This window comes from Exophiala spinifera (genome assembly GCF_000836115.1).
Source record: "Exophiala spinifera strain CBS 89968 unplaced genomic scaffold supercont1.8, whole genome shotgun sequence".
Lineage (NCBI taxonomy): Eukaryota > Fungi > Ascomycota > Eurotiomycetes > Chaetothyriales > Herpotrichiellaceae > Exophiala > Exophiala spinifera.
In genome coordinates, this window is record NW_015622520.1 from 2,213,364 (window position 1) to 2,225,317 (window position 11,954).

General features: G+C 52.0%; 6 protein-coding genes across 6 annotated transcripts; 5 read left to right on the plus strand and 1 right to left on the minus strand.

The window, feature by feature from the left end:
* Positions 1-1,789: 1,789 nt before the first annotated feature.
* On the plus strand, positions 1,790-2,647 carry PV08_10845 (uncharacterized protein; the record flags this gene model as incomplete). The annotated part of the gene is made up of 1 exon (XM_016385158.1): positions 1,790-2,647. The coding sequence occupies one exon, from the start codon at positions 1,790-1,792 to the stop codon at positions 2,645-2,647; it is 858 nt and encodes a 285-aa protein (XP_016231760.1).
* A 381-nt stretch (positions 2,648-3,028) lies between these two features.
* PV08_10846 (uncharacterized protein) lies at positions 3,029-4,602 on the plus strand (the record flags this gene model as incomplete). The annotated part of the gene is made up of 2 exons (XM_016385159.1): positions 3,029-3,608; positions 3,659-4,602. The coding sequence occupies 2 exons, from the start codon at positions 3,029-3,031 to the stop codon at positions 4,600-4,602; spliced, it is 1,524 nt and encodes a 507-aa protein (XP_016231761.1).
* Positions 4,603-4,985: 383 nt separating this feature from the next.
* On the minus strand, positions 4,986-5,276 carry PV08_10847 (uncharacterized protein; the record flags this gene model as incomplete). Its single annotated transcript, XM_016385160.1, has 1 exon — positions 4,986-5,276. The coding sequence occupies one exon, from the start codon at positions 5,274-5,276 to the stop codon at positions 4,986-4,988; it is 291 nt and encodes a 96-aa protein (XP_016231762.1).
* Positions 5,277-5,513: 237 nt separating this feature from the next.
* Positions 5,514-6,543, plus strand: PV08_10848 (uncharacterized protein; the record flags this gene model as incomplete). The annotated part of the gene is made up of 2 exons (XM_016385161.1): positions 5,514-5,602; positions 5,853-6,543. The coding sequence occupies 2 exons, from the start codon at positions 5,514-5,516 to the stop codon at positions 6,541-6,543; spliced, it is 780 nt and encodes a 259-aa protein (XP_016231763.1).
* Positions 6,544-7,722: 1,179 nt separating this feature from the next.
* On the plus strand, positions 7,723-8,841 carry PV08_10849 (uncharacterized protein; the record flags this gene model as incomplete). Its single annotated transcript, XM_016385162.1, has 1 exon — positions 7,723-8,841. One exon carries the CDS (start codon positions 7,723-7,725, stop codon positions 8,839-8,841), a length of 1,119 nt encoding a protein of 372 aa, XP_016231764.1.
* Positions 8,842-9,524: 683 nt separating this feature from the next.
* PV08_10850 (uncharacterized protein) lies at positions 9,525-11,391 on the plus strand (the record flags this gene model as incomplete). The annotated part of the gene is made up of 3 exons (XM_016385163.1): positions 9,525-9,572; positions 9,645-9,728; positions 9,796-11,391. 3 exons carry the CDS (start codon positions 9,525-9,527, stop codon positions 11,389-11,391), a joined length of 1,728 nt encoding a protein of 575 aa, XP_016231765.1.
* Positions 11,392-11,954: the final 563 nt, after the last annotated feature.

Here is an 11,954-nt window from a genome sequence, read left to right on the forward strand (position 1 = left end):
TGGTTGACTCTGCGACTGCTCGACAAGCGGGAACGAGTATCAGGGCTAGTGCTTCTGAGATGGCTCGCTGTCTATCTGCATGCGTTACCCCCATCATTACAGCCTCCCTTGAACCCGTCTCTCAGATATACGACGAGGATGCGAAGCAGGGCCCAAGCGCATCAAGTGCTATCGAACTTCGTATTGATTTCCAGTATGATCCAACTAGGCTTATGGCCATTGTTGAGATCCCATACTTCGAGATTCGGAGTGGAAGCGCATACTGGGGCTCTTGTTGCTACGCTTGTCGTCGTGAATTCAAGGATCACAGGCACTCCAGACGTCGATTTCTGGTGGCTGACTTCGAGATCATCTGCGGCTATGTGGCGAGGTGATTGATGATAAGCACATCGATACAGTGAGCAGACGAGGCGAGTGAAACATATCAAAGGAAAAGGGCCTTCCGGCATCATGACAAACGCCAGCTTAAATGCACATGGTATATGTTCACCACCAGAAGAATGACAATACTGAATGTCTAATTTCTCAATCTACTTCAAACCGACATTGATGGATCTACCATATTTTGCACGCAGAGTCTGAGCCTGTTTCCTCATTTTTCTGGATGATCAGAAGAACACATAACGTCACCTTAGAATCAAAGGGTGGGCGTCCTTCGTCATGAACGCAAATCACTAACGTCTCCGGTTTGTCTAGGACGCCTAGCCTCCCGGATTCTCCGCAGTGCGGACCATCTCGTCTTGTCCGGGTTTAATCATGTGGCGCTTGCACATATGGATCGATTTCCTGGCTGCACCCTTCTGAATGGGATCACACCTGACGTTGGTACCGTTTCGTTTTGGACACTGGCGGTACTCGCTCTCCTTCTTGCAACCGCAAGTATGCTCGACATAGTCTTGGAAACACATACTGATGACAATGCGCCAGGAAAATCGGACACTTTGTCACACTATAGTCTGCCCTGGATCACAATGCTAGTCAATATGAGCTGATGCATATATTTCAACTAAGACATCTGTAAAGGGGACACCGTACGGATCGGTAAGAGTGATGTGGTGACCAGTCACGCCTTTTGGTAGCTGTTTCCGAGTGAAAGTCGAGCAATGTCAAATGTAGCTCCGAGCGATGTTAATTGTTCTTACTGAGATGCGGACTCTGAAAGTCGAAGTTGCAGGTCGCTCTTGTTTATATAGTAATCTGCCGGCCAGTGGTCATGAGAAACAAGCGCCGTTCTTGAAGCCATCTCTCTGAAAGTCCTCCGAGTTCCAGAAAGTCTTCGAAAGAGGTGATGTGATAGTACGCTGGTGACTTTTATTCGCCCAAATTCGGCTATGGTTCAGATATGTGTCTGTTTCCGAGCTTAGATCCGATGCTGCATAGGCCCTGGCAGGGTTGGCAGACGCCCCGGGTTTGGACCACCCTGCATGGAACGTGTATGCGCCAGCGCTTATTTAAATCACGTCGAAGACGTCTGGCGGCTAAGCGTAGATAGAGGGACTTTTTCCCATCAAATGAAATGTTCCCCAGGGCCACTAGCTCTCTAACCTGCCGTGTTCTCTCACATTGGCTTCCTAAACTTTGTCTCACCTGCTATTCATATCTAGTCACCCGGTGCTGGCCTGTTTGTCACATTCGTCACATCCAATGACAGTGTCCCGAGCTTCTGTTGTCACCGATCCTATCAAGTTATCAACTGTTGCAAGCGCCCTCGAACTCGTTTTCCTGGTCCTTCTGACGGCACGGCCCGGCTTCCCGACCTCCATGCTGGCCACCCCGAGGTGCTTCTGGCATGGCAAATTACAGCCGAATCCAGATACTCAATATTGAGGTTGACCGTGAGGATGTGAGCGACTACCGTATGTTGGTTGACGGCAAGTCCTTCAAATACATCACCATTGACCCAGGGGTCTACAACCCCGACGAAATGACATTTGACAAAGCGATCATTCCGCAGATGCCTCCTATCCCCGAAGGAGACTGGAATCGAGGACACATCACCAAACACCCAGAGAATGGCGGACCTTATTTCTCCCAGCATACAAAGGTTACACTTCCGACGGTCTCTAGCATATGGCATCCTAGACAGATAGACTGGCTTGAACTAGAGCTAGCGGAGTGGCTCAGATCCAATGTCCGCACCGCTCAATTCAAGGAAGGTGCGCGACAAACAGTCATGGCTGACGAGGTTTTGATCAAATTCGCAAGGTTTCCGTGGGAAATGCAGTACTACGAGGACGAGACGCGGGCCTATGAACGCATAGATGGCCAGGCCATAGGGCCGCAATTTCTAGGACACTTGACGGAAGAGGGACGAGTTATTGGGCTCGTGATCGAGTACATTGAGGATTCGCGTCACGCTGGTCCGGATGATGTGGAGGTCTGCCAAAACGCATTGAGGAAGCTGCATCGGTTGGGCATTTTACATGGTGATGTGAACCGGCACAATTTTCTGGTTCGTGAAGCTGATGGAGTCAAAACGATTACGATCGTCGACTTCGAATGTGTGTCAGATTGTACAGATGACAGGTTGTTCGAAGAGGAGATTGATCGGCTTCGAGAGATGCTTCACTCGACTGACAAAGCCGGCGGTTACTACATCAGATCTGTTGGAGAGGAAGAAGCATTAGAAGAACTGGGAACGTCGTAGGGACTCGAAAGACGGGCCGAGGAGGGGCTGGCTACAGCTAGAGCTCGGCCACGCAGGCACGATGGGGCAGACAGAGATTCGTATGCTCGAGCAACTTGGCTGCGCTCAGATTCGTGGTGAACATGCAGCTGCACATACGGAAGAGATGATGTCTAATGCTCTTACAAGGACATCGGGGTTCGAAACTTGGTTGAATCCCCGGCAGCACTATTGTACATAGTGTTCTCCCAATTAGGCTAGACCGAGATCTCCATGGGCTAGTGAGGCTAGTGACAGACGCATGTGCCTCACCCCAAGTCAGGTACTTTAGGGATGCAAGAGCCATCTCTCCACCAAAAAAGTGATTGACATCCCTTGCAATTGATCCTCTAGACCGCAGCTATGGCTACAAAGAAGACGGCACCTACAGACGATGAACTGTTGGCCCAGCTTGATGATCTAGGCAGTAAAGCCACATCTCGTCCCTCGAAAGCGGCCACCAAAACAAAACAGACGCATCCCGCCCAGTCGTCGCAGTCTGAACAAGAGCTGCTGGCAGAGCTGGATAACCTTGCCCAACGACCCGCCAGCCGACCTGCCACTCCTTCTCTCAAGCTAAATGCTTCCCTTGCCGCCGGCGCTCGATCGCCGAAGCGCACATCTACTGCCACCCCTCCTCCTGGAAGGACGAGTGAGGAAAAGTCTAGCAATGGTCAGCGGAAGTCTGGTGACAGTATGCGTTCATACCATCAAAGCTTCACTCCGGCAACGACCTCCACTGAAGACTCAGCAGACGCCGATGCGCCACCCGAAGCTGCACCTGCCCCTTCCAAAGGCGGCGGATGGTGGGGAGGTCTACTCTCGACCGCCTCTGCCGCAGTCCATCAGGCCCAGGCAGCTGTGAAAGAGATACAGAAGAACGAGGAGGCACAAAAGTGGGCAGATCAAGTTCGAGGCAATGTAGGAATACTTAGAGGCTTCGGTAAGTACAGGTCATTCCAAAACATTAACCAATATCTAATGGTGGCCAAGGCGGCGAGCTGAGATCAATCGCAATGCCTACTTTCCAAAACATCCTCCAGACAATCGCCCCGCCCATTTCCTCGCACGAACGACTGCAAATCCATATTACGCACGACCTTACCAACTATCCAACCCTGGATTCTCTCATTTACCAAGTCTTTAGCAGAGTCATGGCACAGGTGGAGGGTGGAGACCTCATGGTAGTACAACGAGGCCATGAGGCTGGACCGAGGCGTGATTCTACAGAGACGAGCCGGCCGCTAGGGTCGTGGCATGATGGACCCTGGTGGAGAAGCGGCGAGAGACGGAGCATCAACGCCATCAAGGGCATGGTAGAGGGGAGTAAGTTGGTGAGAGCATCCGCAGAGGGCTATGCCGAAGAGTTCTTTGCCGCAAGAGGTGGTGTAGAGGAAGCAGCGAAAAAGGCTACCGAAACCCTCTCCGAATCGAACCCCACAAGGAATAGCGAGATCTTCCTCGCTATACAAGCGATTTCGCAGCCCATCTCAAAGGAACTGTTTGCAGCAGCACCAAGCCCAGAGCAGGAGGGACAAGTTCGAGAAGCGGAAGATGACAAGGACGCAGAAGAGATTATATTTGCTATCTATCTGCATGATCCCATTCACGGTATCGCCTTCCATGCTGTCTCCCAAGCTGTGCCGGGGGTGTGGATGGAGTGGTTAGACGCACCGAGCGGCGGAGAAGGAACATTGCCCGAGGCTATTGAAGAGATTATCGCAAGTGGTGGCATCGATCCTAGGGAATGGGTGAGCGAATGGGTAGAGGAGACGTTGAATCTGGCTGTGGGCGTCGTCGCCCAGAGATACGTCGCTAAAAGAATGGGGGTTGGCGAAGGTGGTGTTAATAAGGGTAAACTGAGGGCCGACCTAGGACAAGAAGAAATGCTCCAATCTGGCGGCGGAGAGGCCGCTCGAGCGTTGGGTGGTATGTGATGGATATTGCGTGTCGATTGATTTGGGGTTCATGCCCGTAGATATACCAAGTGGTGCGATGTTGGAGTATGGAGTTAGCAAGCAGGAAATGTCCTGGATTTCCTCAATTTTACTCGTCCATGAACTGTTCTCTGACAGCGCGTATCATAATTCACACGACCGCATGTGACAGAAGGAGAGCTGCTACTTCTGGCGACAAGGAAAGCTCGTGGTCCCGGATTCTGCCCCCTCGCGGGACCGTCTATTATTCGATTGATGTGCGCTCAGCGCGTAACGGACGGCTGGGAGTAAGCTGTTTCTGTTACGCCAGCGTACTTCAGTGTTATGAGTCCACAGGAACCTGCTGTCGAAGAGCTTCGGGTGTAACAACAACCAGAAGCAGTTCACGATTTGTTCCCTGTTTTCTTTCCGCTACTCTTGCTTTGCTCTGTCCCTGCGTTCTTCTTCCTTCCCTGGCCGAGCATCTCCAGATGTCCTGCGCGGGCTCCCAGCATGGCTTCGGTCTTCGCTGTCAACCCTGCAGTGAACTTTTTGTTGATTTTGGCCTGTTTAACCAACTTTGCCTTTTTCGGTGTGATGGTTCCACGGCCCTTCTTCGTGACACCAGCGCTCTTTGACGATGCAGAGGGCTTCGCAGTCTTAGACGAGGATTTCTTGAGCAGGCCTTGCGCCATGGTGTACTGAGTGAGAACCCTTGCCGGAGACAGTGCTGAAGTGTGGCAGTTGAAAAAGGCAGAATGAGAATGATCTTTCGTTGAAATGCGACGGAGATGGAGAAGGTTTTCCGAGGTAGTGAAGGAAGTCTAGCCTTGCGGATTAGTCACGTGGCGATACTATTCGCAGCCTGGACGGGGAATCTGAAGGTTGGATCTTGCCATCACACTCACTCTGTATCGTTCCAGTATGTCGACATGCCTGTGACTCTCAAGGGAGTCGACGGAATCTCAGGGGCTTTCGACACTAGAGCTTATATGCCCACTAACGCTAAACAGTTGACAATGTGAGCCCCTTTGTCACGGTAGCTATCCCTGCCCTGACAGGTCGTCGATGGACAATGGAAGAACATAAAGATCTCTTTGTAGGTGCCGATGTGTCAATCGATTGAGTACCTGGCACCTATTTGGTTCGTGCATTCCCACCCAGCTTCCCAGGGTCTATAATACTCCGGAACACTAAATGCAAACCGCATCCCACACCCCCCGACTTCAAAACTAAAACGAACACACCGAAGCTATGCCATTCTTCCGCAGAATAAACCAACCAGAAAGTCCTTCCAGTGTAAAATTTGACAGTCACACTTCGCCCGACGCTGCGGACAGCTCCTTTGTGCAACCTCGGACTCGGGCAGCTCATGGAATTGTCCCTGGTCGGAGTGCCGCAGTAAGCCCGGTCAGTTTCACATATGACAATGGGTACGGCAGGGTCGAGTCACAACTTTTGCAAGAACATCACTTGCCATCCAACATCAAAACCACAGACCAACTGGTAGAGTTTATCAGATCCCGGGATCGGGATAACAACCACACATCTTCTTCCTCGCGTTGCTCTTCTGAATCGACTTTTGTTTCCAACATTGCGCCCAGCGATGCCTGGACATACAATGCCCCAGGGAATTCGGATGATGTTTTGCGACCTGCTTCACAAGATTCCAGAATTCCTCCAAGCCCGTTCATTTCCCCTAGACCTGGACGCTTGACGTCCAGGGTCGTATCGAACCTACTCACCACGGGGTTTAGTAGAAGATATGTTTCGGCGCCAGACCTTCGTGTGCTTCCGGGCGCTACTCGCAAGCACAACTATCAAGGATATTGGCTTAAGAAAGGAACTATGCGGACGCTGGAATCACCCAAGACAAAGGCAGGTAAGCTCAAGGAAAGCAAGACAAAGAGCGTCGGGAGGGAGCGTTACGTAGAAACCAGCGGCTGGTACGACGCTGCTTGAGCAAGTATGAGTTAGCAATTGGTGGTGTAGATCATGCTAGATCATGATTCTACATCGACAGCAAGAGGCTCCAACACCGCACAAAAGGGCTATAGCCTGGGGCCAATGAATCCAGGGAAAGGTTAGCAACTGAGCTTCTCGTTCCCAATCAATTACTGTAAGTTCCACTACCTGTTTTAACACAGGACCAAGCCTCCTCTGTCCGCCGTGCATGTATTCAAGCCGACCCTAGATTTGGGCACCTGTAAGTCCAAGAATCCAATCTAGAGGTATTCCTGCTCGGGTTTCTGCGAGATGTGTATCAATTCAAGTCTGTAGGTTTCTTTCGTTTCTGACGCAGCCTTGAGGAGGTGCCACAGGTTTTGGCGTCATGGAAGTCACTGGGTTCTACATAAAATTCCCTCCCGACGCTCTTTGGATTGCTTTCTTATCTGAACAGATGTTGTGTCTTGTGTTCTGGCTGATACAAGTATTGAGGGTGCCAGTGGGTCAATCGACCCTTTTTCGAGGTTAGCCACAAGTGGGAACAGCCGACAAGTTGATCTGCGACGAACCCGACGAACGCGAGGACCAATCGCTATACAGTCCGAAGGAAGAAAGTCAATCATCCTCTGGCTGGAATTCCTTTCGACTGCTAATGTACCAGCAGTCGCTTTGACCTGGTGGTCTTTCCAGTCTCGTCCTGCATACACAGTGGCTGCGACAGCACTCTCCCTCCTTGGAGCAGGCACCCATTATTTTAACGGTCCTGGAATGGACTCGTCAATATGGGGTAGTCCTCCGTTCGCATCAGATACCGACGGCTCTAGGTGAGTGGATTCTCTCACAGCCACAGATCTTGTGTTGCTCCTGTCAACTTGAAATCATTCATAATGGCATATATAGGCGGTCGGCCACGCCTTGGTTGGTCTCTGCTATGCTGCTTCCCTTCATAGCCTTCTCGACGTGGTATTTCTTCTGTCTCGTCGCACTTTTCATACCATTTGCCCAACATCCTGCTTCTCTGTACCCCGACAACAGCGCAGACAGAGTTGCGCTACTTGATTCCAAGAGCGAGACTGTCCTCGTCTTGCTTTGTTTCCCCAGAACTATACGTTGAACTCCGCCAGTGATCATTCATCTGAGCCTCGAAGGATTACCATGATGACCTCCATGGCCTTTGCACGATCCCTATCCACCATGTCTTCCTTCACCAGTATCAGACGCGATACTCCTCCGCCCGACGAAGTCGACCCATACGCGTACAACCCTTCGATGGCTGTCGCCATCGCCTTTACTGTGATCTTCTGGCTCGTCACGGTTCGGCACTTGTACCTCAATTTTGTATACGCGCGCACACAAGCAATCCCGCACAAATACACAATCTGTCTGTCGATCGCGGGATGGATATCTGTCACCGGCTGGACCTGGCGTATTGTGTCGATCCACTTCCAGCACACCTGGCCACTGAGTATCATATTCTACGCGATCTCGCAATCGTCGATCGTCGTTGCGCCGGTGTTCTTCTGTGCAACGCTGTATCTCCTCTTGACGCGGATGATACGGTTCAACCTGCCCGAGGCGGACAAAGACGGAGGCAAAAGCCCGCAAGTCTTCTTTGGACTTTCGCCCAAGAGGCTGGGTTATGTTTTCCTCATATCGGACTTTACCAGCTTCAGCACACAAGGAGGAGGCAGCGGCATCGCCGGTGCCGGGGGCTGGAAAGGCATCCTGCGTACGATTGGAATGGACATCATCATCGTTGGCCTCGCGCTGCAGCTGTTGACATTCACCGCGTTCATCGCTGTTCTGGCCATCTTCCAAACGCGTGTCAATCGTAGGGACGACGTGATTCTGCAACCGGGTGCGAAGAGGGTCATCCGCGCAGTTTGGGTAGCATCTTTTTTCATCCAGGTCGGTTCCTTTTTTGCTTGTTATCCCCCGAAGAACGACCATCCAAGCGTTGAAAAGGCATTGGCTAACGAAGAACTTCCCAAACACCAGATCCGGACAGCTTACCGATTGATCGAGTTCGCCATGGGCGACAATGCGTACTTGATGACTAACGAATGGTGTCTGTACGTCTTCGAGGCAGGGCCGACAGCCATCGCGCTCGCCACGCTCGCGGTGTTTCATCCCGTCATCTATATGCAGCAGCACCGGGCTGTCATGTCGCCTGACAGCGAGATCGCCCTTGAGTCTACGAGCAGGCTAGAGTCTGCCACGGAACCAGAGCCGAAGTCCAAATCTGGATTTAAGCCGCCGCTGATACCCACTCCTCTTGGTCTGGTGATTCGTGCACTCCGAAAGTCACGATAGGTGTCGCTTGCAGAGTGTAACCAAGGTACCAATGTGATACGAAGGCCGATGCACTGTTAAGTATACGACGTGGAACGCTGCAAATACTGTGAAATATTGGCGTTAGGAGTATGGAGAGCTCGGGAAAACGAAGGACCTTGTCACGCGTATCGGTGTCTACCCTACCTCAGTCACATTCACAGGATTTATCGGGAGAGCATTGGTACTTGTAAAGGTTCAGCACCAAAGATGCCGCATAAGACAAGGGAGGGTTTCTGTAAACGTAGGTGGTTCAAGCTTCCTGGCCATTCCTGGTTTCGCGGTGTTGATTCCAGTCACATACCTGTATGTGCTGAATAACATGGACAATGCACGCGCCCGGGAGGTGTGTGTGTATGCACGCACATAGATTGACGAGCTGGCGGATAGTAGATAGACCATGTAGTAAGTTACAGGGAGGCAGCAAGGAGTGTGCATCTATTATTTTGGCTACGGCCAAGCACAAAGTCGTCGGTGTGCACTTGCGCCAAGATTTCGTATGATGCTCCAGAAAATGTTCCCCACATCAGCATCGGTCAAGTCGGTCAGCGGCCTGTCGTCCCTCGCTCGACTTTTCGTATGGAAACTTTTTTCCCTTGCCGTTCGACCAACTCCCATCCAGCGGTGAAAGGGGAAAGAGTTCGTAACCAGGAGAGATCTCCAAGATGGCAACCGTGCAAGAAGGGCCATCTACCCTGCCAGAAGACATTCAGGTAAATTTGGCATTCTTTTTTTTGCCGTCGCCTCTGTCGACGATCTAGTTTGGCATGCTCACTTTTCCACAGGCCCGGCTCGCACGCGATGCGGCTTCCTTTGACGCCCTCTTGTCTCTGATCCCGGCCAACCTTTACTTTGCCAAAGACAATAGCGTATGTGTTGTCGCCGTTGCTGCGTCACTGCCAGATCCAGGGTCGTCTCGCTAATTCACGGTATCAGGACCAATGGAAAGCGAAGAAGCAAACGCCCGAACAGAGGAGGGCGGCAAGAATTGCCAAACTCAACCCGGACAACCACAAATCAGCCAAGGAAGTCTTGTTTGAAAGAAGCACTGAAGGAATAGCCGCTGCAGAGGCCGCAAAGAAACGCAAGCGTAAAGAAGGGGAGATGGAGAGGGAAAAGAACAAGGACTTTCGTAATGATGATGATAGCCTGGTGAATCTGGATCTGTCGGGCGAACCCGAGGTTCAACCACCGAAGTCGAAAAAGCAAAAGATGTCAAGCACAACCAAAGTAATTGGAGGAGAAGGAGCAGAGTCAAAAGAGTCAGTAGAGGACAGAAGACGCAGGAAAGCAGAGAAAAGGGCCGCAAAGCGAGCACGAAAAAACGAGTCGAAGGCCAAGCAAAAGGAGAAAATGAAGGAACTCAAGGCCAAAAAAAAGTCGGAACAAGTAAAAGGCAACACGGCGGGTGCAAATGACCGTAACGCCAAACAAGCCAGCACTCTCGAGGTATCCTCGCGACTATCACAGCACGAAGAAGTAGACGAAGAAGAAGACTCCGACCAATCCTCGACAACCTCTTCAGAAGACGAACAATCCGAAGTATTTTCACCTCCACATGAATCCGGCACATCCTCGACCTCATCCATCCTCCAACCATCTGCCCTCGAAGACACTCTACAGCCATCCAATAAGCCAAATGACACCGACACCGACCCCCTCACCGACGCCCCCGCCGCCACCACCACTACCACGACCATAACAACCTCGACACCCGCCACGCACCAATCATCCCAAACACCCCGCGAAAGACTCCAAGCCGCGATCCAGCAACGTCGAGCGGAACGCAGAGCCGACGGCCCCGACGGACGCGCCCCCAAGAACCGACAGGAGCTTCTGGAACAGCGGCGACGCAAAGAGGAACAACGCAAAGCGGCCAAGAAGGAACAGAAACGGCGCGAGAAGGAAGAAGAAGCGCGACGCCAGGACGAAGAAATCGCGCGGCGCTTCTCTCCCGGCGGCTCAGGCTCGCTCCTCGCGTCCCCTCGGTCCCCGCTGTCGTCCGCCGGCGGCGGCGGCGACAACCTCAACTTCAGTTTCGGCCGCATCGCCTTCTCCGACGGCACGCAGTTTGACCCGACCGCGGCCGACGTGGTCGGGGAGCACAAGCGCAAAGGCCCACGCGACACGGCGGCGCAGCTCAAGATCGCGCTGGCCAAGAAGACCAAGCTCTCGGGCCTCGACGAGGAGAAGCGGCGCGACATCGAGCAGAAGGACATGTGGCTGAAGGCCAAGAAGCGCGCGCACGGCGAACACGTCCGGGACGACACGAGCCTGCTCAAGAAGGCGCTCAAGAGGCAGCAGGGCCAGAAGAAGAAGAGCGAGCGCGAGTGGACCGACCGGATCCAGGGCGTCCAGAAGGCCCAGGAGGCGAGACAGAAGAAACGGACCGAGAACCTGGCGAGGAGGAAGGAAGAAAAGCGCTCGTCGTCCTCCAGGACCGGTGGTGGTGGTGGTGGTGTCGGGAAGAAGGTCAAGAGACCCGGGTTCGAAGGTAGTTTCAAGGGTAGGACCGGTGGAAGGAAGAAGTAAGAAGGAAACAAAAAAATCGTCAACCAATTTACCGATGGTCCCTTCTGCCTCCAATGTCTCTCAGTTGGCGTTGAGGACAAGGGTCCATGGAAAAGACAAAAAGAAAAGGGAATGTGAAGAAAACGAGAATGAAGACACGAGGGAAACTTGGACCGGTGGTGTGTAGAATACAATTACTACTACCTGGCTCGACTACCTTTGAGCACTACTTTTTCGAGAGTGGTTTTTGAGTGTCTTTTGACCATACTGAGGTGAGGTGGTGAGTGAGTGAGTGACGATTGTACATATCAAGATTAGCGAAAAATACATTGAGATTACAGAGTGAGACACGGACACAAATGTTATCAGATAGTATCCATCATACGAGCCGACAATAAAACCAGTGTCCATTACCTACATAAGTAGGATATCTTTATTACCCTCGCCTAGACTATATTTCATCTATCACCGTATCATGCATAATTCCATCCAAACTTTGAAAAACGCCCTTAGTAAATAGCCTCTCTCTCTCTCTCACTCTCTCTCTCTCTCACTCTCTCTCTCTCTCACTCTCTCTCTCTCTC